Source organism: Chiloscyllium plagiosum, unplaced genomic scaffold (genome assembly GCF_037043375.1).
Source record: "Chiloscyllium plagiosum isolate Xiang-an unplaced genomic scaffold, Cpla_swu_hap1 HiC_scaffold_45, whole genome shotgun sequence".
Lineage (NCBI taxonomy): Eukaryota > Metazoa > Chordata > Chondrichthyes > Orectolobiformes > Hemiscylliidae > Chiloscyllium > Chiloscyllium plagiosum.
In genome coordinates, this window is record NW_028270183.1 from 9,177,086 (window position 1) to 9,204,531 (window position 27,446).

The following is a 27,446-nucleotide window of genomic DNA, read 5'->3' on the forward strand; positions in this document are numbered from 1 at the left end:
AAAGGTATTAACAGTTTAGAACCCGTACAGTGTGGGAAAACAGGCCATTTGACCCGACTAGTCCACACCGACCCTCCGAAGAGTATCCAACCCAGAACCATTACCCTACCTTATTACTGTACATTTACCCATGACTAATGCATCTAACCTACACATCCCTGAACACTATGGGCAATTTAGCTTAGCTAATTCACCTAACTGTGGGAGGAAACCAGAGGAAACCCACACAGACACGAGGAAAATTTGCAAACTCCACATAAACAGTCACCCAAGGCTGGAATCAAACCCGGGTCCCTGGCACTGTGAGACAGCAATACTAACCACTGAACCACCATGCTGCCCTGAAAGATGGCACCCACACAATGCAGCACAACCTGTCCCAACTGCAATTAATGTGTAGGTTGGCAAAAATGCTGTTAATGCTTGTGTAAAGTGAAATTTTATAAGGACTATGCACATCTTTGGACTGTGGGAGGAAACCGGAGCACCCGGAGGAAACCCACACAGACACGGGGAGAACGTGCAAACTCCACACAGTCAGTCGCCTGAGGCGGGAATTGAACCCAGGTCTCTAGCGCTGTGAGGCAGCAGTGCTAACCACTGTGCCACCGTACTTCCTTCTATTGGGTGAAGAAAAAATGTCAGCTGCTATGTGTACAGTAATGTTTCACAAACAGCAATGAAATAGTCTGTTTGGCTGATATCAATTGAAGGACAAATATTTGCCAGGAAATTGGGAACAGGAGGGGATTCACCTCTGCTGTTTGACTTGTGTGGTGGAAAGGTGGTAGCTGCAACAGTATTGTTCTCCCACATTTATGCACTGGATGGCTGGCCTTGATTTAGTGCTCATATCTCTGGAATAGGACTTGAACTACTGAGCCAGAGATTAGAGTGCTAGCCACTGAGTCATTGCTAAACCAACTAAGGAAATTGCAATATTGAAAAAAGACCCAAAGAAAAGGCAAGAGTATATCTGGCAAGGTTTGACAGTGTGTCCCACTCCGCTAACATAGTACAATGAGTTTGACCTGTCTGCCACCTTCATCGTAACATTGCTGAATCCACCCCTTTGTAAAAAGAATTCTGTTTGTTTGATCTAAGTTTGGAATAGTTGCAATTCTTTCTTTTCCTAGTGGAGTGAACAGGAGGGGAGGAGGATGGAAGCTCAGGAAAGACTGAGTGCACCTGATATTTGATAGACACAGGCTGTGAGTGGTTAGGGCTGAGCTCAGGATGTTGCTTCCCTCCTTCGATACCCGAATCTGCAGGGGAGATGTTTTAGCAGGCCTGATGCAGCCAACTAGGCTCTGTGTACTACAGGTTAATTGGCTAATTGTGGGCACTGCAGAATCTGTCCAAAGGTGAATGATACTGGGAATAAATGGCATATTTGGACTTCTGCTTTGGGTGAGGCTACCAGGGTGGCACCTTGACTCAGTGGTTAGCACTGCTGCCTCACAGCGCCAGGGATTCGGGTTCGATTCCAGCTTTGGGTCTGTGTGGATTTGATTAGATTCCCTACAGTGTGGAAACAGGCCCTTCGGCCCAACCAGTCCAGACAGACCCTCCAAAGAGTAACCCACCACCCAGACCCACTCACTAATGCATCTATTGCTATGGGCAATTTAGCATGGCCAATTCACCTGAACTGCACATCTTTGGACTATGGGAGAAAACCGGAGCACCCGGAGGAAACCCACACAGTCATGGGGAGAATGTCTGTGTGGAGTTTGCACAATCACCCGAGGCTGGAGTCAAACCTGGGGCCTGGTGCTGTGAGGCAGCAGTGCTAACCACTGAGCCACCGTGCCGTCCGTAAGTTTGCGCATTCTCCCTGTGTCTGCGTGGGTTTCCTCCCACAATCCAAAAAAATGCACAGGTTAGGTGAATTGGCCAAGCTAAATTGCCCATAGTGTAGGTTATTAGTCAGGGGTAAATATGGGGTAGGGGAATGGGTCTGGGTGTGTTACTGTTCAGAGAGTCATTATGGGCCTGTTTCCACACTATAGGGGTTCTAAGTCTAATAGTTTATTACTGGGAAACCTGAGGACAAGGGCCTTACTGAGATCCCCCAGTTTGAGACAGACATGCTTGGGACATCAGACAGCGCTCATGTTTTTTCTCCCTGTTCCTCTCTCTGCAGGCTTTACTGGATTAATGTGTCAGATTGACATTGATGAATGTGCAAGCACCCCTTGCCAGAACGGAGCCAAATGTGTCGATCGGCCCAATGGGTATGAGTGCAAATGTGCAGAAGGTAAGCCTATGGGTTTCTTGCATCCAGACATAGCCACTCTTCAAACAGCCACTCTTAACCCAGTTACCACAGACACTGCGGAGATGAACACACTGCCTGCAATGGTACAGTTCATCCGTGTTTGTCCTATATCCCACAGTAGAGCCTATCAGTGCTCATGGGTTACCTAAAGAATTGACCACTTGGATTGTACCAGCTAATGCCTATGGAACTGTAACTGGCAAGAACCAGAGAGAAGAAGGGAGTTAGTTTCTATGAACGTAAATTCTTCTAGGAGAAAAAGTGCAAAAATAACATGCCCTTTAATCCTGCAGAAAGTGCCCAGAAATTATGTAGGTAAACTGCAATATCTGTCAGGTGATATTTACCTCAAAATGTGGCATGCTTACTTTAGTGATTCTTACCTCAACACCCTGGGTCCTACTACACAGCCAACACTGTGATTGACAGACCAGAGTGGAAGTTGTGGAGAAGGAAAGTTTGTCATCCTGGTTTCCTTGAATAAAATTTTTAAGGTTTGGACTGGCGCACACGTGAGCCGAAGCTGCTCTTTCACAAATCTCAAAATGTAGCAAACAGGCAGGAGAAATTTGGGGCCGGTGTTGAACTTGATGGTTACTGCCAGATAGTTAACGTCCACTGAATTGCCTCAATTCTAGCCATTGATGCAATGATTTACCTCATTCCAACTGCAGAGTTAGAGAGAGAAGCATTTTACGCAGTTTTCAGAAGATGTTAAATTTATATACAGATGAGTTGAAGAAAAGTAAAACATCTAGAGGGGACTGACACTAGCAGGGCCCTTCAATAGATAAAGCTGTATTGTTCAGGCCAGTCTGATTAGTATTCACAGGATCTGGATGCAGGCACCAGGGAAGCCTATTGGATATGATGTCTATTGTGCCGACAGCTCATAGAATATTCTGTTGAACAATAGCAGGTTTGTGCTATTTTTTTCCACACCCCCGTTTTTTATTCCCTGCCACAGGGCCTCAGATCAGTCCTGAGGTGGCGTATGCAGGGAATGTGAGAACCAATTTTTCTGCCTGTTTGTCAGCCACCAGACACAAAAATGGGAGCTAAATAACACACATTTCCAATAAATTAGGTGTGCAGCAATTTTTTAAACTGATAGGTCTGGCATAGATGGTTCTTATCTGATTGATCTTATGAACCTTTCTTATTAATTTTTCCTCTTACTCTAAAATGCTGGTTCTCCCACTTTCATTATATTTTCCCACTGGCGCCTCCACTAGGCCAGTTTCCCCTGGTTAATTTCTGATGTTTGGTGTTGCTGTTTGGCTGCTAGTACAAATTGGGGCAGAAGCCATTGTGCAGATGAAGGTCCTTCCCTTAGTCCCATGCAGTATGACTCCTGTATCTCCCACTAATCCAGAGTCAGAACCTGAAATCAAACAAGCCCCCTTGCTCCCTCCAACCCAGCACCATCATTATTGCCAGTGATGAGGAAATAGGGTACACATCCTCTAACCTTGGTGTGGAAGGTTTTGTCTCTGAAGACACCATCAAATGGGCCTCACCCGCCAGTGGTAAATGACAAGTGGCAGTGGCAGGAGATCTTGAAGTGACATAAATTTGCCACTTATGGGTCTCAAATGGCCAAGGGCAACCCAGCCAACCAATATTTCCAATATTTCCCCTGCCACCTTCCCCCCCCCAAAAGAAACATGCCATAAAACTTCAGTGAGGTGCTGAGGTTTTAACCTGCACCCCACCCCCCCACTGCCTAGATAATCCACCAGCCCCCAGTTGCAAGGTCACCCCTCTGCTCAACAGTATATTATTGAGAGAATGATTGGCAGCTGTTACTAGCAGAGCAGAAGATAAGCATCGAAACATAGAAAACAGCAGCAAGATTGGCCCATCCACCCCTTCAAGCTTTCTCCCCCATTCAATATGATCATGGCCGAACATCCTAAAGTTTTTCATTTATATAATACCTTCCACAACCTACTGACCATCTAAAAGTCTTTGCAGATAATTAAGTATTAGAATTAGAATTCCTACAGTGTGGAAACAGGTCCTTTGGCACAACAAATCCACACTGACCCTCCGAAGGGTATCCCAGCCAAGCCCATTACCTTACATTTCCCCAGACTAATGCACCTAACCAATACATCCCTGAACACTATGGGACAATTTAGCACGGCCAATTCACCCTAACCTACACATCTTTGGGCTGTGGGAGGAAACCGGAGCACCCGGAGGAAACCCACGCAGACACGGGAGAATGTGCAAACTCCACACAGACAGCCGCCCGAGGCTGGAATCGAACCCAGGTACCTGGCGCTGTGAGGCAGCAGTGCTCCCCCAAAAATAGAGGGTTGTAGAGTAATATTCCCATTCATGAGCTCTCAATCTTGTGGTTTGTGTGACACAGTTTGAGTGTTGTGGGCATTGCTGTTTGACAGTCTGCTTACTTGGCTCTTGTACCTTTTTGGTTGTTTTGTTTCTCCACTGCAGGCTTTGAGGGGAAGCTGTGTGAGAGGAATATTGACGACTGCAGCCCCGACCCCTGCCATCACGGAAGCTGTACCGATGGCATTGCTGGCTTCATGTGCCACTGTGAGCTGGGCTACACCGGTTACCGCTGCGAGAATCAAATCAACGAATGTCATAGCAACCCGTGCCAGAACTCTGGCAAATGCATTGATCTGGTGAACAAATACCTTTGTCACTGCCAACAGGGAACTTCAGGTAAAAATCAAAGATCAATTCTCAGGCCCGCAATTTTGCAATCATTTTCCTCTCTCCAATTTTCGATTTTTCCTAATGTCTGACTGTTCCGCTGTTCCAATGAGTGACTGCTCCTAACCTGGAACACCCAAATAAAACTCCTTTGGCAGCATTCAGGATCATTCCAGATGGGAGTGAAGCATCAGGGACTGAGCTTTGAGCCCCATCTCCATTTCTAGTGAGCAGCACAGTCCACACCTCCAGTCTTGTTCACTGCCCTTTGAAAAGCACCAAAGAAACCCAGACAGTTAATTATTGTTTGATGAAAGAACCTTCGAGTTTTACAGAGAAATGTGAGGTGACATGTTTTGGCAGAATGAATAGAATGAAGTTGTAGTGGGCAGAATCTTCCAGCCGCAGAGGCAGTGGGTGTGGGGGCAGGAAGGCACCTCCAATGGGTGGGATGGTGATATCCCAAAACCCGCCTCCTTCACTCTCCACCCAAATTATGTTTTGGCTGGGAAATGTCAAGCTTCTCACTTCACCTTCAATTGAGGTCCTTGCAGGGTCAATCAATGAGCATTTAAGGGCCTGCTCTCCCTCCTGAGCTGCTGTTATTCCAGCTCCAGATGGGGTCTGCCCACATGACTGTAAAGCAGTGAGGGCAGGCTGCCTACTGGCTGTGGGTTGCCTCACCTGTACCAATCTGTGTGCGACCAAGGGAGTGGATTTAAGGCAGAAAGGTGGCCACTCCGATCCTTCATATTGCCCCAGCTTCTGATTCCTCTGTACCCCTTTTCTCATGACTCCCCGTCCCAGAAACCACCACGCCAACCACCACCACAAGATAAGCATCCTCCTGAGATCTTGGTCCTTGGGATCTTTGGTAGCTCCCAACCACCACCATGGCAACCACCGTGATACTGTCAAATGCGACAGCTTAGCCTCTGATTGGCTGATACCTGTTGCTAGGCAGGATTTCCACTCCCAGGAACTTGATTTCAAAGAGAGGCTCAGGCTGCCCTTCAAACTGCCTGTTTGGAGGATGTCAGAGTGGGTCCTTGCTGTAAAGCATTCAGTTGAGTGTCTTGCTGGCTTCTCAACTAACATGCAAGACACTTGACAAAAATGAAAGATTCCAGCCAATGGTACAATTCTGAACATTGTGCAGGAACAAGGGGACCTGGGAATTTATGCACGCAGATATTTAAAGGTGCCAAGACATATTGTGAGCATAATTAGCAAAGCATGCGGGATCTTGGGCTTTGTAAATAGAGGCATTGGATACAAATGTAAGGGAGGTTATGTTATGCCTCTCGAAAGCTCTGGTTAGGCCACAGCAAGGTCATTGCATTCATCTGGTTACCATCTTTTAGGAAGGGTGTAAAGGCTGAAGAGTTGCCTTACTATGGATTGGAGATTTGAGTGGAAACATAGTTTTCAGTAAGTGGTAGGTTTGAAAAGTTTTCAGGCTCTGTCCACCTGGACTGTGACGAAAACCCAACAGCACAATTCAGAATATCTCTTTCAACCTTGATTTTGTTTAAGGTGAACATTTTTGAATGAGTGGTTGTGGAATATTGTGGCTGCATGACCTTTGCTGTCATGTGATGCTGGTGGCTTTGTTGATCATATTGTGAGGCACTAAACCGTCGTGGCTGACCCGTAATTTGTGGTGGACTGCATTAAAGTCAGGAGTAATAAGTAAGCCTGATCATAGAATTGTCGCTTTTGATTCTGATTCAATTTGTGTTTCACCCACTTTACATGCAGGTGTCAACTGTGAGATAAACCATGACGACTGTGCCAGCCAACCGTGTGATTATGGGATCTGTCAGGATGGTATTAACCGCTATGACTGTATCTGCAAACCAGGTTTCACAGGTGAGTGCACCCTCTTTCAGCTCTTTGTTAACTGAAAAACCTGACAACGTGTCTTTGAGATCTCACTCCCCTGACCCACCCAGACATTCAGTCGGGGTGCTGGTTCCAGAGGTGTTCCGCATTGTCCTGCTGATGCAGGTCTCACCCTCTTATTTTGCTTCTTTCAGGCCCACAGTGCAACATCGAGATAAATGAGTGTGCATCGAACCCTTGTCGAAATGGTGGCACCTGCTTTGACAGTGAGGATAGCTTCTCTTGCCTGTGTCCAGATGGCTACCATGACCCTCTGTGTTACTCTGAGGTGGATGAATGCAGCAGCAGCCCCTGCGTCCACGGGACTTGTCACGATGATGTCAATGGGTAAGGCAACCGAAGAAAAACACAGGACGGAGAAGTTCCTATGTTTTATTTCCTTACTTTCACTTCAGGAGCCATGGTTGTGGTTTGTGTTATGGCGCTAAATTCTGGCTACTTGAATGTTCACATTCTAATCATTTCCACATAGGTACAAGTGTAACTGTGAGGCAGGGTGGACAGGAATGAACTGTGATATCGACAAGGTTGAATGTGACTCCAACCCCTGCCAGAATGGAGGGAGCTGTTCTGATCTGGTGAATGGCTACATTTGTAAATGTAAAGAAGGCTTTCGAGGTACGTTAAAAATTATAAAATTTTACCTAGCTCGCCTCCAGAACGGTTAAAGCCCTGGTGCATTAATCCAATGAGGCCACAATAAAATGATGGTTTAATAGACAGCTTGGGCCCCCATCTTTTGAAATATAAGCGAGTTAAATCCTACAGCGTGGGAGCAGACCATTCGGCCCATAGGCAGTGTTGGTTCTTTAAAAGATCTATCCAATTAATCCTACTTGTGCAGTCTTACCCCTTGGTCCTGCAGATTTGTTCGTCTCAAGTATAAAACCTATTCCTTCTTACAAAGTTGCAATTGAATCTGCTGCCACTACCCTTTCAGACAGGGCCTCAGCAGTTCCACGTTATTAAAACCCATTGTATGAAGATGTGTGTGTCTTCCCCCCATTCCTCCGGGGATAAACAATACAGTGTCGTGTGTTCCTTCAGCACATCATGCATGCTTTTCATTGCCCCATCTTTTTTAAGTCACATGCCCCCAAACCTGGACATGACCCATCTATTGCTGAGCTACTTACATCTTTTCACAAGCCACGTGCTCACTGAAGAATGTTATTTTAATTCTTTACACAGGCCAGCACTGCCAAGTCAACATTAATGACTGTGCGTCAAATCCTTGCTTAAACAAAGCAATCTGTGTGGATGCGATTGCTAGTTACACTTGCCAGTGCGAGCTGCCCTATACAGGTAAGCGTGGAAGAGCTGATTGTCTTCATAGTTACTGCATCAATGAAGTGGGTCTTTGCTTTCTTATAGTAGCGCTTTTAACTGTCTTCATTAGCAAGCAGCTCAGAGACACACAGGGTCACATTGCGAGGTTCTGTGGCTCAATGCAGCCGTTCGTCTGGGATAGGGCAAGAACGCTGACAGAGGGTTAGGGATAAGCATTCCTGTGCACTAATGTGTTGCCTTCATGTTGTACTACTGGAACGTATCCTATTAATGATTAATGTGTGCCACTCCTCAGTTGAGTTTGTTGGATTGTTTTGTAAGTAGCATGCACAGTTTGAATGTGTAGAAAAAAGTGGCTTTTAGATCAAAGCAGTGTTCCATCTGTAAATATAACAGGACTTGCCAACTTTTGCTGCGTTTGATTTGTCTTACTTCAGAGTGAGTGGGTGAATCACCCTCTGTAATTGAGGAACAAAATGGCTAGGAGAAAGTGAGGACTGCAGATGCTGGAGATCAGAGCTGAAAATGTGTTGCTGGAAAAGCGCAGCAGGTCAGGCAGCATCCAAGGAGCAGGAGAATCGATGTTTTGGGCATGAGCGCTTCTTCAGGAATGAAAATGGCTTGTTACTTTTCCATGAAGGTCAAGTACTGGAGGTTGAGGAGATATGTGTTCAGGCTGATTAATTTTGAAAAATCCATAGGAATCTATTTGTAGATTGAAGTGTTATGCACGGTGGTTGAGGATTTGACTATGACATCTACTGTTGGGAATAAATGTGAAAACGTTTCCAGAGACTCGGATGACACCATTTCCAGGTCAGAAAGAGGAGAGGTTTGAATGTGTCACACTTGTGGTTTGGCTTCTAATTTTGGAGCTTGTTTGGTTGACTCTTTGGGTAACATGTGACCTGGTTTATATTAGTAAAGGTTCCTCTACCAAAGAGTGACTGTAGTCTGACTCTGGTCAGTTGTGGAGGTTTGATCACTAAGAGCACTTAAAGAGGGAGGTAGACAGAGGTGTGAAATTTCAAAAAGTTGAGGATCTTGAGGAGCTTAAAAACGTGTTGCCAGAAACACGCAGCAGGTCAGGCAGCATCAAAGGAGCAGGAGAATCGACGTTTCGGGCATAAGCCCTTCTTCAGGAATGAGGAAGGTGTGCCAAGCAGGCTAAGATAAAAGGTAGGGAGGAGGGACTTGGGAGAGGGGCGTTGGGAATGCGACAGGTGGAAGAGGTTAAGGTGAGGGTGATAGGCCGGAGAGGGGGTGGGGGCGGAGAGGTCTGGAAGAAGATTGCAGATCAAGAAGGCGGTGCTGAGTCTGAGGGTTGGGACTGAGAAAATGCCTTGAGGAGCTGGCAAGAAAGAATCTGAGGCCTGAGACAGATCAATGATTGAATAATAGGACAGGTTTGAGGGGCCAAATGGCTTACTCTTGCTCCTGCTTTGTGTGTGCTTGTGTTGAACCTGCTTTTACTGCTCCAAAGGAAACAGCGATCTGATATGTCAAATAAAACCCCGTGTCTGCGTGGGTTTCCTCCGGGTGCTCCGGTTTCCTCCCACAATCCAAAGATGTGCAGGTCAGGTGAATTGGCTGTGCTAAATTGCCCATAATGTTAGGTGCATTAGTTAACGGTCAGTATAGGGTAGGGGACTGGGTCTGGGTGGGTTACTCTTCGGTGGGTCGGTGTGGACTTGTTGGGCTGAAGGGCCTGTTTCCACACTGTAGGGAACTCTGGTTCAACATATTTCCCCTCGCCATTTGCCTTAAAATTAGTGGATGATGAACCGATCTCTGAACACTCCTTGATTCCCATCCTGGGTAGAACTCAGACAGTCTTCCTGCTAACACCACTGTTTGTCTCAGTAATGCACAGATGAAATTTGCCACTCTCTCTGCCCACAGGACCTAACTGTGAGAATGTGCTGATTCCATGTTCGCCCAACCCCTGTGAGAATGGCGGCATTTGTGAACACACTCCGGACTATGAGAATTTTGTGTGCACTTGTACAGAGGGATGGCAAGGTAACCTGCCAGTGACACCCAGCGCGGTATCAGAGAGGATGATAATTTACCGTGGTGTTAATATGAACCCTGACAGATGAACGCCAGGGAATATTGGCGTGCCTTCGCATTTTCTGTCTCTCTCACTCTTTCCTCTACTCCCTCAGGACGGGTCTGTCAAGTAGATGTTGATGAGTGTGCAACCAATCCCTGCAGAAACCGAGGTTCTTGTACCAACACACTAGGAAACTACATCTGTGCCTGTCGGCCAGGCTTTGCAGGGCGTGACTGTGAAACGGACATCAATGACTGTACTCCCAGTAAGTAGATGTTAGAGCTGGAGCAAAATGCCTTTGATGCTTGTATCTGGTCACAACAATATAAACCGACTATCAGTGATGAATCTCAGGGTTTGAACACAAATCCCACCTCAGCAGCTGCCCAATTTAAATTTCGTTAATTAGGTCATTCTCAAGCGAAAAGCAGGCATCGATAACAGTGACCACAACGTGACTGGATTGCCATAAAAACCCATGTGGTTCACCAATCACCTTTCGGGGAAGGAAATTGATCATCTTCAGGTAGTGTGGCCTACATGTGACTCCAGATCCACAGCAACGTGGTCAATTGCTAAGTATCCTCCAAAGTGACTCAGTAAGCCACTCAGTTGTACTCAGAACAGTAACTGACTCCCATCTTTTTAAGCATGTTCAATGTATATTGGCCTGGTCAATATTGCTCCCATGATATGAGTGACCTTTTTAAAAAAAAGTCTAGGCACTTCACAGCCTGTAACCAAACCAGATATAACAAGAGAAATCTCAATTGATTACCCTCCTGTTCTAATCTTGCCATAGCCTTGTCTCTATTTACCTGTTTTAACCTCCGTGACCCCTCAGGATCTGTGCATTTCCTCTAACTGTGACCCTTTGTGCATTCAGAAATTGGTTAACATCGCCAATGGCAGGCCTGCCTGTCCAGACCTCAGGCTATGGCTGAATGACCCTGGGTTTCTCTCTTCTCATTTAAATCCCCATGTCTTTTGACCAACTTCACCAAACGCCTCCTTGCTTCGCACAGATTCTAATCCCCTTGGGTATAAAATGCAGGTTTGGTACCGAACGGGCTGCTGGACTGGTGTAAAGCGCTGATATTAATTGCTGTTTTCTTCCCCCTCCTCCTCCCAGATCCCTGTCTGAATGGCGGTGCTTGTCTGGATCAAATTAACTCCTTCATCTGTAACTGCCTGCCTGGCTTTGCTGGCACTCGGTGTGCCGATGAGATCGATGAGTGTCAGAGTAACCCCTGCCACAATGGGGGCACTTGCACCGATTATGTCAACAGTTACACCTGTACCTGTAAACCTGGGTTTAATGGCCTGCACTGTGAGAACAATATTCCTGACTGCACTGAGAGGTGAGCCGGATATGCCGGTCTTGTTACTACACCCAGCCGACACAAAGTGGGTATCACCTCACAGTCACTTCTAATATGCCACATGCTGGTATCACATTGGCATCTCACCCACAGAAGGCTGGTGTTGTGAACTGGAAATGATCAAATTGCGTTTGGGAGATTTGGGTCGAATGGATTTGTAGCTGTAAAAGGAGAACCTGTATTTATAAAGCGCCTTTTACAATCATGACCCATTCCATTAGAGCCAATGGAGTAATTTTGAAGTTTGTAATGTTGGAATTACAGCAGCCCATATGTGCACAGCAAACTCCCACAGCTAGCAATATTACAATGACTAGATAGTGTTGGTTGAGGGATAAATATTGGCTAGGAGGCAGGGGAAATCATCCCCCCCACCCCACTTTTCTTCAAAATAGTTGCCTAATGTCCAGCCGAGAGGCCTTGGCTTAACATCTCATCCAAACTGAGGCCTTCAACAATACAGCACTCCCTCAGTATGGCACTAGACTGTCAGCCGAGAGTTTGTGTCTGAGCCTGTGGATAGAACTTCTGACTGAGTAGCAACGGTGCAACCCACTAAGCCAGGATGTACCTAACCTTCGGTGGCTTACATAGAATGTATTCCATTGTCTAGCATTGCTGTCTCTTTGAACAGCATAAAGCAAAGTCATCCATTAAAGACCTCATGGTCAAGACCAGCAATCATTGTATGAAGGCCCCTTTATTGCTCATTAATTAAAGGCATGGCTTCATAGCATCAAGAAACTAATGTTATGCTCCTAAAAGCAACGTTTAGAACCTTCAAAGGAAAATGCCAATGGTGCAGTCAATCACATGGTTGAAGATGTGAGTCTTGTTCAATATGAACCGTTGGTTATCCCAGGTAAAGATTAAAATTAGAGACCGACACCTGGTGAATTTCTGCTTCATCTCCTCGGCTTCATTGAGTGGCCAAGCTGCTTCACCAAGAGCTGGGAATGTTTGACCCATTGAGCACTCTAATCGAACACTGGCACAATGCCAGCACCTGCTGCCAAGAGGTGTGTGTGTATCTCTTACTGTGGCTGTTAAATGAATAATCAGCACTGCTTTGGCCCACTCTGTCAGTGAATGATTAATAAAAGCTCACTTGCAACATCAGGTCATCTGAATAGATTCCCTTTTCTTAAAGGAAACTCTGCAAGGCTTAATTTTTACTATTCTATCAGTTAACTGGGCTTATGGTATTGATGTTCCCTTTCCTCCTCCCCTCACTTTGTTGATCCTTTGAAAGCCCAGTCTCATATTTGGGTGTATTTGCATGAGCGCCAGCAGCTCTTTAGTTAGCTTCACCCATGTACCAAATGCCCAGGCAACGAATGTAAATAACACTCTTCCCTCTGAGCCAAGAGGATGTGGGCTTAAGAACATAAGAACAAAGACCAGGAATCTGCAATTCATCCCCTTGAGCCTGTTCTGCCATGCGATACAATCCCCATAACCTTTCAACCCATTACTAATTAAAAAGCTGTCCATCTCCTCCTCATATTTTTTAATGTCCTGGCATCTGCAGCACTCTGGGATCGTGAATTTGACAGATTCATGACGCTTCTCATCTCCTCATCTCTGTTTTAAACCTGCTAGCCCTCAGCTTAAAACAATGACCTCTCGTTCTCAACTGCCCCACATGGAGGAAACATCCTCTCTACATCTACTTTGTAAATTCTCTTTGCCGTTTTACATACCTCATTTAGATCTCCTTTCATTCTTCTGAACTCTCGAGAGTATTGACATGAACCTCTCAATCTTTCTTCATAAAACAAACCCCTCAACTAGTGAAGCTAAAGGCCCACTTCAAGGACTTAATTCAGGCTGACTCTTCTGTGACAGTGCTGCAGTAGCAGCGGGTATCATTTTTGGTTGAGATGTTAAACTGTGGGCCCTGTCTGACCTGGTGCGTAAAACAGCCCACAGCACTAATGGAAGAATAGCATAGAGTTCTCAGGCCAATACTTATCCCTCAACCAACATTAGATTACTTTGTCATTAATTTTGTTGTTGAGCCTGTTTTGTGTAAAATGTCCACTCCTTTTATGATATCACAACAGTGGCTGCATATCAAAAGTCCTTCACTGGCTGTAAAGAAATGGAAGTCTTCCCTCCATATTTCAGCTGTGAGAATATCACACCCCAAGTTACTTTGCTTGCTTCCCTAATGCTCTTCCCAGCAGAAGAGAGCAATAAGAAATAATTGTGTAACTGTGGCTCAGATTCACTAAGTGCATTTTTCTCAGTCTTACGGTACTGCTGACCATCAACGATGCTACACCTTGGTTTCGGCTTGTAACATTTTCATAACTGGTATAGCAGGAACAGAATTTTTCCCCACTGTGCCTCTGTATCAAGACTTCAAAATTGTGGCGACCCTTGGGTAAGAACTGAGAGTGCTGGACTCATGGTCTGTGAGAGCCGGAGCATTGTGGTTGTAACTGGGTCAAAGCTGCATGGAGCCCATTGCTGTTTCAGAGCTGCAGATCTCAAACCTTCAACCAACAAACCCACTTGGCCACCTGAGGCCCCACCCCCACTTTGGGAGGCCTTTGTTATTAGCTGTTCTGGAATTATTGGCGATTAGGTGAGGACTGCCCACAATCAGTTTTCTGTGCCTGTATACTGGGGGCTGTGACTGAGACATTCGGGCAGAACCTCCACACAAGAAAGAGAGTGTGAACTGAGGCGGTACGGCTTCAAAACCAAAGTGTTTTCCTTTCTCTTCCAGCTCCTGTTTCAATGGAGGCACCTGTATAGATGGCATTAACCAGTACAGCTGTCATTGCCGTTCTGGTTTCACTGGTTCCAATTGCCAGTATGATATTGATGAGTGTAACTCGCAGCCATGTCTGAATGGTGGGGTGTGTATCGATGGGTTAGAGTCCTACAGATGTACTTGCCCCCATGGGTACACAGGTGACCGATGTCAGGTGAGGATTCTTAAATTGCTATATCTTTCCTCCTCCTTCCTTTCTCGGGCAAGGTTCCAAGTCTCTGGGCACCCTCTCCCATTAACCACGGTGCAAACTGTACACATTTAACCACAATCTGCCTGCATGTTTTGTCTGTGTGTGTCTCCTAACACCTTTACAAAGTGCTGGAGAAACTCAGCAGGTCTGGCAGCATCTGTGGAGAGAAAATCAGTTCACATTTTGAACCTGGTGAGCCCTTGTCAGAACCAGCTATACCGTCTGGAAGGAGATGTTGGCGGGCGGATTCTCTTGGGCTGATGTTTCCTGTCCATCTCTTTGGTCACAAGGTGCAGAGCCCCGAGAGTTTTGCATGCCCTGCCACGGAGAGCTGGGAAATCCAAGCAGCAGAAACGGTTTTGCTAATGGTCTGTTACGTTCCCTGTTTTAGATCAGCACAGACTGGTGCAGCAAGTCCCCGTGCAAGAATGGTGGGCGGTGTCGTCCAAAAAGAACATCCTTTACCTGTGAGTGTGCGAGCGGGTGGGCAGGACGTTACTGTGACATCCCCAATGTGTCATGTGAAGTGGCTGCAGCACAGAGAGGTAGGAGCTGCAGAATGTGAGTTGCTGCTCTGATGTGACGTGCAGCGCGCGGACCTTGCACGATGCCTGGATTACCTTAAGGAGTGAAGCGTGCTCAGTGACATAGGAAATAGGAGCAGGAATCAGACATTAAGCCCTTCAAGCCTCCTCCATTAGTATTTATGGCTGATGGAGCCAGGCAAATGACTGGTGTGGAAATTGAAAATATTTCCTCAACCTATTAGCATGGGAGGAACCGCAATCCAATTACTGCTCCTCTATTTCTGACCTGCGTGTGTGTAATTCCCCTGGGGGTGGCATGGTGGCTCAGTGGTTAGCACTGCTGCCACACAGCGCCAGGGACCTGGGTTCGATTCCAGCCTCGGGTGACTGTCTGTGCAGAGTTTGCACATTCACCCCGTGTCTGTGTGGGTTTCCTCCGGGTGCTCTGGTTTCCTCCCCCAATCCAAAGGACATGCAGGTCAAGTGAATCGCCCATAGTGTTAGGTGCATTGATCAGGGATAAATGTGGGGAGATGGGTCTAGGTGGGTTACTCCTCGGAGGGTCAGTGTAAACTTGTTGGGCCGAAGGGCCTGTTTCCACACTGTAGGGATTCTAAAATATAATTGAAATGCTGACATGGAAGTGAGAAAGTACTCCAGTTCCGGTACTGAGCATTCCAAATCATCAGACAAAAAACAGTCCCACTGTCCCCACTAAATCACCGTGCTCGGTCCCCCAGTCCTCGACGGGCAGCTAATCCTGCAGATTTGGTGTGATTTTAAAAAAGAGCAGATGCGTAAACAGATACAGGCTGTTGATATGTCAAAGTGTGTTTTCATGTCTCTTTTGTTCTTTTGCACAAGGAGTGCCTCTAACTCAGCTTTGCCATCACGGGGGTTCGTGTTTCAGTGTTGGAAATGCACATCATTGCATCTGCCCCAAGAGCTACACAGGCAGCTACTGTGAGAATGAGATTGACCACTGCGCCTCCAACCCGTGTCACAGTAGCGCCACCTGCAGGAGCTTCATTGGAGACTATGTGTGTGAGGTGAGAAAAAAGCTTAAGCCCAGTGCAGTACTAACTCTCGTTGGAATGGTAACAGCGCAGAAGGAGGCCACTCAACCTATTGTGTTTGTACTAGCTCTCTTGCAGCTACTCAGCAAACTCTGCTCCCCAGCCTTTTCCCTGAAGCTGTCAGATTTCTTCTTAAATAATAATCCAAAAACCCTTTTGAAAGCTGCAAGATCCATGTCCACATCTCAGGTATTGTATTCCAGATCCAAGCCACTTGCGACAATTGAAAAGAAAACCTCATATTTCCTACTGATCTTTGTGAATTGCTGGTTGCAAAAGTTCTTTTCATACATGAAGCACGAATATATTGTTTGTATACCTCACCCCAATGAAGATTGATTAAAATCACTGATCTCTTGGTACTCACTTTGTGGGCAGACTCATGTCGGTGCATTTATGTGTGGGTGAAGAATATCATCTCACTGAGGTCATGGGCCCTTGACACATAATTAGCATCAGGTGGAAAGTTCATTCTGTTATGATCCCAGGCCAGATCAGCAACTTTACGTTACGATCCAGAAAGAGATCACCAAATTATGAAGGGAGCACTAACCTTTAATTTTAAAGTAGACAGCAGGTGAGATCTAGTGGTTCAAAGTTTGTGGGAAGATTTGTAGCTCAGGTGCTCGTTGTTGTGGTTGTGTTCGCCGAGCTGGGAATTTGTATTGCAGACGTTTCGTCCCCTGTCTAGGTGACATCCTCAGTGCTTGGGAGCGTCCTGTGAAGCGCTTCTGTGATGTTTCCTCCGGCATTTGTAGTGGTTTGTCTCTGCCGCTTCCTAGAGAACAGAGAACAGCCAGGGAATTCCTAGAGGCATGGCACTCATCCACAGATTCCACCAATAAGCACACCGACCTGGACCCAATATACCGACCACTGCAACGGACAGCTGGAACTGACAACCGGAAGCGGCAGAGACAAACCACTATAAATTCCGGAGGAAACATCACAGAAGCGCTTCACAGGAGGCTCCCAAGCACTGAGGATGCCACCTAGACAGGGGACGAAACGTCTGCAACACAAATTCCCAGCTCGGCGAACAGAACCACAACAGATCTTACTGAGAGAATAAAGCCAAAAGATTCCACAGTTTTGAGTCAACAAACGTGCCTCACTATGCACATCAGAGCACTAATACCATCAGCAAAAAAATGTACAATTTATTTACAACCTGTAGAATTAACATATAGAAACATGGTAATCCACTCTGAACATCCCACAGAGCACCACAAGTAGCAAAACAGATAGCACAGATTTCTCTGTAACTTACTCTTGACTCCAACTCTAAGCTGCTTCCTAATTCCAAGAACTTCTTCCTGAGTTCATTCTAACAGCACCAAGCTATCCCAGTCCCCAAGATGTACTTTACCTATGCTGTGGAAGTTGATAGACTAACCACTGTCCCTGTCAGTTATCTGTGGGGAATCATTAGGCCATTCACACGTTGTCATTGGAAAGTGGCAGTTCCACCCTGGCACTGTGTTTGGACTGCTAATGTTCTACTGATTTCAGCTGGCAAACTAGCAGGAACACCTGGAAGGAAACATCAAACTATAAAGTTTGTATTTTTCATGTCAAGCGATGAATTGAACTTTGACCTCTTTATTCATCAGTGCATGCCGGGCTACAAGGGGAAAACCTGCAAGCTGGAGGTGAATGAGTGTGAGTCAAACCCGTGCCAGAATGGAGGAACATGCCTTGACCTGATTGGCCGCTATATCTGCTCCTGTCCACCAGGAACCTTGGGTGAGTGAGCTTGGGTTCCCATTCCAAAACCGTTCTGTCAACAAAGAGCAAGAGCAGGCTTCAAAGAATTTGCGTTGGTTGTCCCAATGTTAGTGTGCTTGTCGAGGATTGTAATTGGATGTCATTCATTTGGCCTCAGAATCTATACTCACCTTGCTTCTGTTTAGCACCATCCAGCTTTCAGAATCTTTGAACCGACTTTTGCTGAGCAGTAACAAAACCAAATCGAGTCGCTGCTCAATGTATCGAAGCTGATCACATCGTGGCTTGAATTTCATGCCCTCTTCCATGTTCCGCATTCTCACCCACCTATCTGCCCGTCTCTGGGAGTGAACTGGCAGGTCAGGATGGAGTATACAGTTTACAATTGCAATCTCATTTTATTAGTGCCCAAGTGGACATTCATTCTCAATTGGGAAATTTAGGTGCTATCAAGGAAAGTCAGTGTCCATGACTTTGGATAAGTAAATGCAAACCATAGGCAGTTCTTGTCATGCATTTCCTTGGGTTATGTGTAAAGGTTATACAATAGGGTAGTCATAAGCTAGTGTGCATTTCAGCCTTAATCCCAGTCAACTCACCTCTCCCTCACCTCTCCCTTTTCCTTCTCATCATTGATTCTTCTGCGAGCAACACATGCTGGAGATCCCAGCAGGTCAGGCAGCATCCATGGAGAGAGTGCAAGCTAATGTTTTGAGTCTACAAGAGCCTTCATCCGAGCTCTGACGAAGAATCATCTAGACTTGAAATGTTAAGCTTGCTCTTTCGCCACAGATGCTGCCTGACCTGCTGTGATTTCCAGCATGTGTTGTTTCCAGTACAGATTCCAGCATCGGCAGTAATTTGTTCCTATTGATTCTTCCGTGGTGCTTTGGCTTTTGTTGATTACTTGGAATTGACTTTTGCAGGTGTACTTTGTGAAATTAATGAAGATGACTGCGGTCCCTCTCCCGGTACAAAAGTGCCCAAGTGTATGAATAATGGGACATGTGTGGATAGAATTGGAGGCTATACCTGTAACTGCCCTCCAGGATTCACTGGTCACCGGTGTGAGGGCGACATTAACGAGTGCCTATCAAACCCTTGTAATCCACAGACCACCATCGACTGTGTCCAGCTGCCTAATGATTACCAGTGTGTGTGCAAACCTGGCTTCGCAGGTTAGTGAAATAACTGGACCCTAAAACAGTACTGCCTTAAGATGATCATCTCTGCCATTAGCTAATCAAACACGCTTGCTACTGTTCTCTCTCTCCTGTTTACTTACTTATTTTTCCTTAACATTGCAATCCAAATTTGATTTTTAAGCTAACGTTTTTTTTTCTAATAGTTACTGATGTCCTTTCGGTTGCACTTTGAAGATTAAAAGTATTGAATTACTTGTAATTCAGCAATGCTTGTGAATTCAGCCAGGTGTCCTGGCTCTAGTTCTGCTCGGCTTCAAAAGAATATTTCTTTTTGTGTTTGTGGGATGCAGGCATTGCCAGCAAGGGCAGCACTGGTTGCTCACCTCTAGTTGCCCTTGAACCGAGTGACTCGCTAGGGCTATTTCAGAAGGCAGTTCAGAGGCAACCACATTGCCATGAGTCTGGAGTCACATGTAGACCAAACCAATAAGGATCACGAATGTCCTTCTCGAAAGGACATGATAAAGTCAATTGGAAATGTAAAGAATGGGAAGGGTATGTTGTTCAGCAAACAGCCACTCTCTTAAAAAGCAGTGCACTGGAGAATTGGGTCATTCAGTTCAACCCATGTCACTGTCTATGCTGCAAATGAACCCTGTCCCACTCTAATTACCTCACCCCACTCCATAAATATATTTTCTTTTTATTTCTCCTTCAGTTGTGAGCTTCCCCGTAAATGCATCAATGCTAGACTTAGATTTATTGTCACGTGTGTATAAAAAAAGTGAAAAGTGCTTTATCATCTGCAAAACGCAAAATGTCACCATGCTCTGGTGCCATCTTGAAACACTGAGTATAATGCAAGATTTTGCTGCAATAGAGTTCATTCACCTCAACTATTCCCCTAAACACCACAGTCTAATCACTCAGTGCTAAAGTTTCTTCTGAATTTCCAATTGGATTTGTGAGTAGCTATTTCTGACCACCAATTTTGAACATTCCACAAATAAAGATACCTCTCGATCTAACTATGTAACCCTGCATAATTTCTAAATGCTAGAATCTATTCAGTCTTTCCAGGTAGTTATGACATCTTAGTTCTGGTAATATTTTGTAACTCTTCTCTGCACTTGCTCCAGAGTCTCTCTGTCGTTGTTTTGTAATGCACAGATGTGAATTTTACATCAAGCATGCTCTAATGAAGTAAAACATAGAAATGTGGATGCTCCAAATCTGGAAAAAAAAGCAGAAGTTGCTGGAGAAACTCAGCAAGTCTGGCAGCAACTACGGAGAGAGAGAGAAACAGCGTTAATGTTTCGAGTTCAATTACCCTTCTTCTGAAGTTCTGAAGAAAGGTCACTGGACTCAAAACATTAACTCTCTTTTTCTCTCCATTTGGTCTGATGGAGTTGAACTTTAAGTTGAACTTACAGTCATTAAGGTCAAATGCTCTGCTTTATAGTTATGTTCTGCTTGGAGAATGGTTTCTTTATCTCTCTCATAGTTTTCTTACATTTCTCTTATTTTGTGCTATAATGGAAAACTCTTGCAAATCCTTGTTTGCCTGACCCCATATGAGTTGACGTACCCTAAAATGTGAATGCTTCTGTGCAAAACACTTTCAACCAGTAATCACGATGCACGATCCTTCAACTTCAGCAAGAACCCTTTACTTTATGACAGCTCCAGTTCAACCTGTGGTTTTGTCCCTCTTCTCCCCTAGGTCGCCAGTGCCAAAGTTTCATCAACATGTGCGAATCTCAGCCCTGTGAGAATGGAGGTCACTGTAAAATTGCAGTCAATACACCACTTGGCTATACCTGCAAGTGTCAACCAGTGAGTGCCAGGAAAACAAACACACCAAGATTGTTTGCTTGCTTTTTTTTTGTCTCAACATTTTTTCCAATCCTCTTTATCCTAAGTTGCTCAATTTGGAAGCGTTCTCTGCTGAGTTGCGGAGTTCAGCTTAAAATTGGCGTCAGTGTCCCTGAGAATGGGGTAGAGAGGGAATTAATGGAGTTTCTGCTCCAGGTTAGTACCTACGGCTCTGGTTGCTGGTTCAGGACAGGGCAAGGCTCAGTTGAAAATGTCTCTCGTACCCAGTGGTTGGCAGAACTAATTGACTGCATTCACAGAGTGTCTGGCCACTTGAACAAGGTGCAGAAGATAACCAGCCTCTGTGAACCCAGTAAACCATTGCAGCTCTGAGAAGGCAGGGAGGTAAAATGGAACCCGGACTCTTCACATAACCATAGAATTGTTATAACGCAAAAGAAAGCTGTTCAGCCCATCATATCTGTGCTGGCTGCACGAGTGAGGAATTTACTCTGTGTCTCCCAGCTCCTCCCTTTAACCCTGCGCATTATTCCTTCTTAGACACAGGGGGATATTGGTGGAGTAAGGGAGCAGGAGAGACTTGAGAGGATTTCCATTCCACTTGAGGAACATCAATCACCTTTGATCATTCTCAACATGTGAGCGCCACAGGCGAGGCTGCCTTTTATTATCCTCATGTAAAAGCAAAACGCTGCAGGTGCTCAAAATCTGAAATAAAAGCAGAAAATGGTGGAGAAACTCAGCAGGTCTGTGGCAGCATCTGTGGAGAGGGAAATCGAGTTAACGTTTTGAGTCAAATATGAATTCTTTAGAACCTGAAGAAGAGTCATATCAGACACAAACTGTTAACTCTTCTTCCCTTTCTCACATGAGGGATTTCACCTTTCCGAATTATCAAAAGACTCGAGAGTACAACAACAATTTTTATTTAAATAACACATTCAATGTAGGAAACTGTCCAAAGTGTGTGCTCAAACAAAATTTGAGACTAAGCCATGCAAGGAGACGTTAGTACAGGTGACCAACAGATTTGCTCATAGATGTAGGTTTTTGTTTTGGAGGATTATTAAGGAGGAGAAAGAGCTGGAGGTGTAGGCAGCTGAAGCCACAGCAGCACAAACAGAGCAGCTAACGTTGGGTTGAGCAAGAGGGCAGGAGGAGAGCAGCACTGAATTCCTGGAAGGTCGTGAGGCTGGAGGAGGTGACAGAGATAAGGAGGTGTTGGGATTTGGGAAGCAAGGTGAGAATTTGAAATGGAATTGTTGCCTGACCACAAGCCAGTATCGGTCAGTGAGCACTGGGGATGGTGGAAACATGGAGCCATTGAAACTGACAGCACAGAAGGCCCATTGTGTCCATGTGGGTAAAAAGGTACCATCCAGCCTTACCCCCACTTTCTGCCTCTTGTCCAAAGCCTTGTAGTTTTTGGCACTTCCTGTGCATGACCAGTTACTGTTTAAATGTGATGGGGGCTTTTGCTAGCCATCCTTTTCAAACAGCCAGCTCAAAAGTACTGGCATCGGCACCTCCTACCTCTTATCTCTCAGCCTATTGCCCCAGTTACGAGCTCCTCAGTCAAGGAGAACAGGTCCTTCCTGTCCACATGGTTTGAGTTAGGATTCGGGGAACAGGTCCATCAAAACAATAATGATGTCATTTGGAGCGTTGCTTAGTGATTGATTTCTATAACGTGAACTCACTTGTGAAATGATTAACACATGCTTGACTTCTCTTGCAGAGCTACACCGGGCCAAATTGCGAGCGCAGCATTCTAACCTGTCGGGAGCTGACCTGCCACAATGGTGAGGAGTGCATTGATTCTCCCCTGGGAGCCCGCTGTACCTGCCCACAAGGCCTAGCCTGCCAACTTCCCACCTCCAACCACAGCAACACCAACGGCTGCAGCAGTCGGCCTTGCCGCAACGGTGGCATCTGCAGGGCCAGCCGGCAGCTGCCTTTCTACCAGTGCCTGTGCCTGAAAGAGTTTGGCGGGAGGCATTGCGAGGTGCTCAGGAGGTACACCCCTCCTGCCAGGGAGGCAGCCTGCTCCCTCCAGGAGTGCCGCAGCAGGGCGGGTGATGGCTACTGTGACCGGGACTGCAACACACCCGCCTGCCAGTGGGACGGTGGTGACTGCTCGCTGTCAGTCGACGATCCCTGGAAGGAGTGCAGTGTTCAGGAGTGCTGGCGTTACTTCAACAATAACATCTGTGACGAGTTCTGCAACAGCCGTGAGTGTCTGTACGACAACTTTGACTGCCAAAGCCAAGAGAAGACCTGCAAGTAAGTCAGGACGCTGATCTGTACTCACCACCGACTAGCTGTTAGCTTAGGGGTTGAGGCCTTTCCTCTGCAACTTTGGATGACCCACTGACTCACTCACTCATTCAAAGGTCAGAGGTAGTTTCTTTACTCAGAGAGTAGTAAGGGCATGGAAAGCTCTGCCTGCAACAGTAGTAGACTCACCAACTTTAAGGGCATTCAAATGGTCATTGGATAAACATATGGATGAAAATAGAATAGTGTAGTTTAGATGGGCTTCAGATTGGTTTCACAGGTCGGCACAACATTGAGGGCCAAAGAGCCTGTATTGCATTGTCGTGTTCTGTGTAGAATGTGGCACTGCTCCATGGCCTGCACAGAAACCGATCCCTGTTTAAATGCTCTTAATGTTGAGCTCTTAGAACGCTTATCCAGTTCCTATTCTCTAATTTCAAGCACCATAGCATCTCTATAATGTGGTGATATCCCATCTTTTTTAGGTTAATCTTCATTTATTCTTCTCCTGAGCTGCCAGCTATATGTTCTTGTTACCTTCCTGGGATATTTATTTCCCTGCCTCAGTTGTTCAAATGTCAGCAACGTTAATAATGAGAAAAAACATTTTTAAAAAGGATGAGTTAAAGATGCAACCATATGTTTCACTGCTGTTAGTCAAGTGCCCAAAAACATGAGGAACAACATAAAGGCTTGTACAACAACATTTTAAACGTATTTACCAAAGTTGAACAAATGGAACAAAATAGTTGAATGATACTTTCTCACAAGTACAATATTAATAAAAGTTTAAACAAACAATTTACTTGCCACTGAAATGGATGTGATGAATTAAGATTGGGAGTCACATTTAAGTTTTTAGTAAGTTGCATGTTGCTGACTGCTGGCCTAGTGTCTCTCATTTTCTTCCTTTGCTGTGAACTGTTTCACTTACCCACAAATGAAAGCAATTAGGAACATGAGCGATCACTCTCGTGTATGCATACACACACAAAATCAAATGCATATTCCCACGCACAGACACATGCACTCTTGCATATTCGATATAGAATGATGTGCAATCCATAAACAGTGCCACAGGAGGTCTGTTCACCAGAACACGAGAAGAAATAACCATCCAGACGTTGTCACTAATCTGTGTTTTTATTTTTACGCCAGTCCGCTGTATGAGAAGTACTGTGCTGATCACTATGCTGACAAACTCTGCGATCAGGGCTGCAACAACGAGGAGTGTGGCTGGGACGGCCTGGACTGTGCCCCTGATGTGCCCGAGCGCCTGGCTGAAGGGACCCTCATTGTTATCGTGCTGCTGCCACCCGATGAGCTGCTGAAGAGCAGCACCAACTTCCTGCAGAAACTCGGTTCGATCCTACATGCCACCCTGCGCTTCAAACTTGACAGCAATGGGCAGGCCATGATCTACCCATACTATGGTAGCAGCTCCCAACTCAAGAGGCGCTCCGCAGCACTGGGCAGGGTACCCCGGGAACTGGAACAAGAACAGGAAATCATTGGGTAAGAGGTTTCGGCATCCCACTGCATGATTGTTACCGTTGGTGGAGCTTGGATTCCACCCCCACACCCTGGCTCCCAGACCCCGAACAAGGGCTCCCTAAACAAGAGCTCTATCCAGAGGTTAAAAGGAACAGAAATGGAGCAAACTGCAAAGACCAAGAAAATTGGGGAGCGATTGGGCTAGGGCAAGAGAAGCAGTTTGACAAGAGGGAGAGCAGGAAGGAGGCAAGAGGTAAAGCAGACTAAAGGGAGATAAAACTAGGGAGAGTGGGTGGAGAAGTCAGATGGAGAGAGTGAGGGATGCAGACTCTAGCAATGTATAAGCACATTGCAGTGAGAGAAGCGAGTGCCAGTATGTCATTGGGAGGTTCTGATAGTTTGATTTGCCCCATTACACAGGATACAGCCTGAGATTGTGTTCCCTCTTGGCAGGTCAAAGGTGAACCTGGAGATTGATAATCGCCTGTGTGTCCAAGGAGCAGGTGAATGTTTCCCGACAGCAGAGAGCGCGGCTGCTTACATTGGAGCTTTGTCTGCAGTGGGCAACCTGCACTTCCCCTACCCCATCAAGGATGTCAATAGTAAGTGCCTCACTCTCTAATGACTTTAATACAAATGAAACTGCTACTTAAGAATTATTTTCAATTGGAAATCTAAGCAGGACTTCTATTGGTGTAGCTGGTACTTGGGACAACAAAGTTAATTCAATGATTTCACTATGTCCAATTAATAGAACACCATACAATGGTATTTCTAAATCACAATCCTCTGCATCTCTTGTTTACCCAATGCTGCTTAAAACCCTGTTTCATTTTAAAAGAACCAAACATCATTAGGCCATCACGTTCACTCTTTCAATGCCTCCTCAAACCCACCCAAGAAGTCATTCAGAGGAACCACGATTATTCGAATGACACAGGCGGGGAGTGTTTTGTTGGATAATCGAATGTTGGGATAATCGAATGCCGGATAACACAGTTTAGCCAAGCATCGGGACCGTGCGATCTTGCCAGATAATCCGGATAATCGAGGTTCCTCTGTATTTCCTTCTTAATCCGCTTGTGAATTTAATAGATTTGCAGATGCCTTTCTAAACCTCAGCCCTCTTTGAGGACAGCTAATATTTGGTTTTAAGTCTTGATCAATCCAAAGTTTTCTCATGTCCTGTTTTGCCCACCAGAAGACTATGTGTTCTTGGTCAAGGTTAGTCGAGTTTAATAACCAAAGACCTTGGTTTATGTGTGGCTGTGTTACTCAGTAACCCTAGAATTTTGCTTCCAAATCTAAGTACCTCACTATAAATCATTGTGCACATTCTCAGCTGTGTTGGCATTACCACCTCCAATTACAAGTGGTAATTACAAAAGTTCATAAGCAGTAGGAGCAGGTCATTCAGCCCCTTTCAGCTTGCTCATCCATCCAGTAAGATCGTAGCTGATATGAATGTCACCTTAACCCCAGTTTCCTGCCGATCCCAGAATCTTGGACTCCTTTATAGATCATAAATCTGTCCAACCCAGCCTTGAATTTATAGAATTATCGAGCCTCTGCCGCTCACTGGAATAGGGAAGTGAGACCTTTGTTTAAAAGTCATAATTTTAAGTGTCTTCAGAGTTTACATGTTAAGAAAGCAGAGGGATGATAACTTTATTAAGGAGTGAACGTATGTGGCCAATGCCACCATGAGATGGAGCACCACCTGTACTTGCACACGTTGGAATGATGCTTTCTCACCACTATTCAACAACTGTTTAAACAGCCAGGGTTACTATCAGTTACACCAAAAATATTGAGCCCACTGACTCTGTTCTGTAACAGTCTAAGTGACAGTGATAGTCCCAATGGTGCTCCACCAGCAGACAGCCAGGATAATGAGCTGGTTCAGCAAAACGAACACCGGAGCTGCTGAGAACTCCAGAACTTGTGGAGTGGTGTAAGTGATGGTCAAAGTTATTATGCCCACGGCCCACTGCTTCCCAACCCTTATTCTACTGTGACCCTCTCAGTGAGAGCACAGGGGCTTGTTTCATGACCTAGTGACTGTACATGCTCAGATGGATCCCCAAGGCCATTTTTAATGGCATTGCCCTGTCTCTGATGTTGACAGCATGTACTCCTGTTTAATCAGTGCAATCTGCCATCATAAATCACTGGCCTCCTTACAATGACACTTTGTAGCATCATCGGAAGCATTGAGCTAAGCGGCCCTCTCAATTTTGACTCCTTTCACCCCCCCTCTCCTTTACCCCAACTTGGTACTGTGATGAATATTTTGCTTTACATCCTTCTCTCTGACTCTCTTTTGTGTTTCTACTTTCCCCATCCCAGGTGAGCACCTGTCACCACCACCACCTCCCATGAACCTGCTGCCATTAATGATTGTTGCGGCTGTGATTCTCACCGTCATTCTGATCCTCGGCGTGCTGGTGGCAAGACGTAAGAGGGAGCAGAGCTTGCTGTGGTTCCCAGAGGGCTTCACCCTTAAGAAGGACAGCAGCAACAAGAACAGGCGTGAGCCCGTGGGGCAGGACGCACTGGGGATGAAGTAAGGATGATAGAGTTGATTGTTAGCTAGTGCGACTTCTCCAAGTGACCACAGAGGGTGTTACTGTGATTGAGCCAGACATTCTTATTTTACTTCCAGAGACTTGCAGGTAAAGGGCCAGAGGTGCAAAGTGAAGATGATAAAGTGAAATACTGCAACATCTTGTGGAGAGCAATGGGGGGCGGCATGGTGGCTGGTACTGCTGCCTCACAGTGCC

General features: G+C 45.8%; 1 protein-coding gene across 3 annotated transcripts in view; it reads left to right on the forward strand.

Annotated features, from left to right (window-relative positions):
* Nucleotides 1-27,446, forward strand: part of notch3 (notch receptor 3) — a 292,195-nt gene that overhangs the window by 246,553 nt on the left and 18,196 nt on the right. For all 3 annotated transcript variants that reach the window (XM_087983126.1, XM_087983127.1, XM_043694935.2), the window contains 19 exons: nucleotides 2,147-2,260; nucleotides 4,745-4,978; nucleotides 6,731-6,841; nucleotides 7,009-7,201; nucleotides 7,347-7,492; nucleotides 8,066-8,179; nucleotides 10,067-10,186; nucleotides 10,333-10,485; nucleotides 11,353-11,581; nucleotides 14,340-14,541; nucleotides 14,972-15,125; nucleotides 15,972-16,156; nucleotides 17,797-17,929; nucleotides 18,838-19,089; nucleotides 20,780-20,892; nucleotides 22,631-23,175; nucleotides 24,328-24,684; nucleotides 25,117-25,265; nucleotides 27,013-27,229. In XM_087983126.1, the coding sequence (XP_087839252.1) occupies nucleotides 2,147-2,260; nucleotides 4,745-4,978; nucleotides 6,731-6,841; nucleotides 7,009-7,201; nucleotides 7,347-7,492; nucleotides 8,066-8,179; nucleotides 10,067-10,186; nucleotides 10,333-10,485; nucleotides 11,353-11,581; nucleotides 14,340-14,541; nucleotides 14,972-15,125; nucleotides 15,972-16,156; nucleotides 17,797-17,929; nucleotides 18,838-19,089; nucleotides 20,780-20,892; nucleotides 22,631-23,175; nucleotides 24,328-24,684; nucleotides 25,117-25,265; nucleotides 27,013-27,229 (3,721 nt within the window). The remainder of the gene's footprint in view (nucleotides 1-2,146; nucleotides 2,261-4,744; nucleotides 4,979-6,730; nucleotides 6,842-7,008; nucleotides 7,202-7,346; nucleotides 7,493-8,065; nucleotides 8,180-10,066; nucleotides 10,187-10,332; nucleotides 10,486-11,352; nucleotides 11,582-14,339; nucleotides 14,542-14,971; nucleotides 15,126-15,971; nucleotides 16,157-17,796; nucleotides 17,930-18,837; nucleotides 19,090-20,779; nucleotides 20,893-22,630; nucleotides 23,176-24,327; nucleotides 24,685-25,116; nucleotides 25,266-27,012; nucleotides 27,230-27,446) is intronic.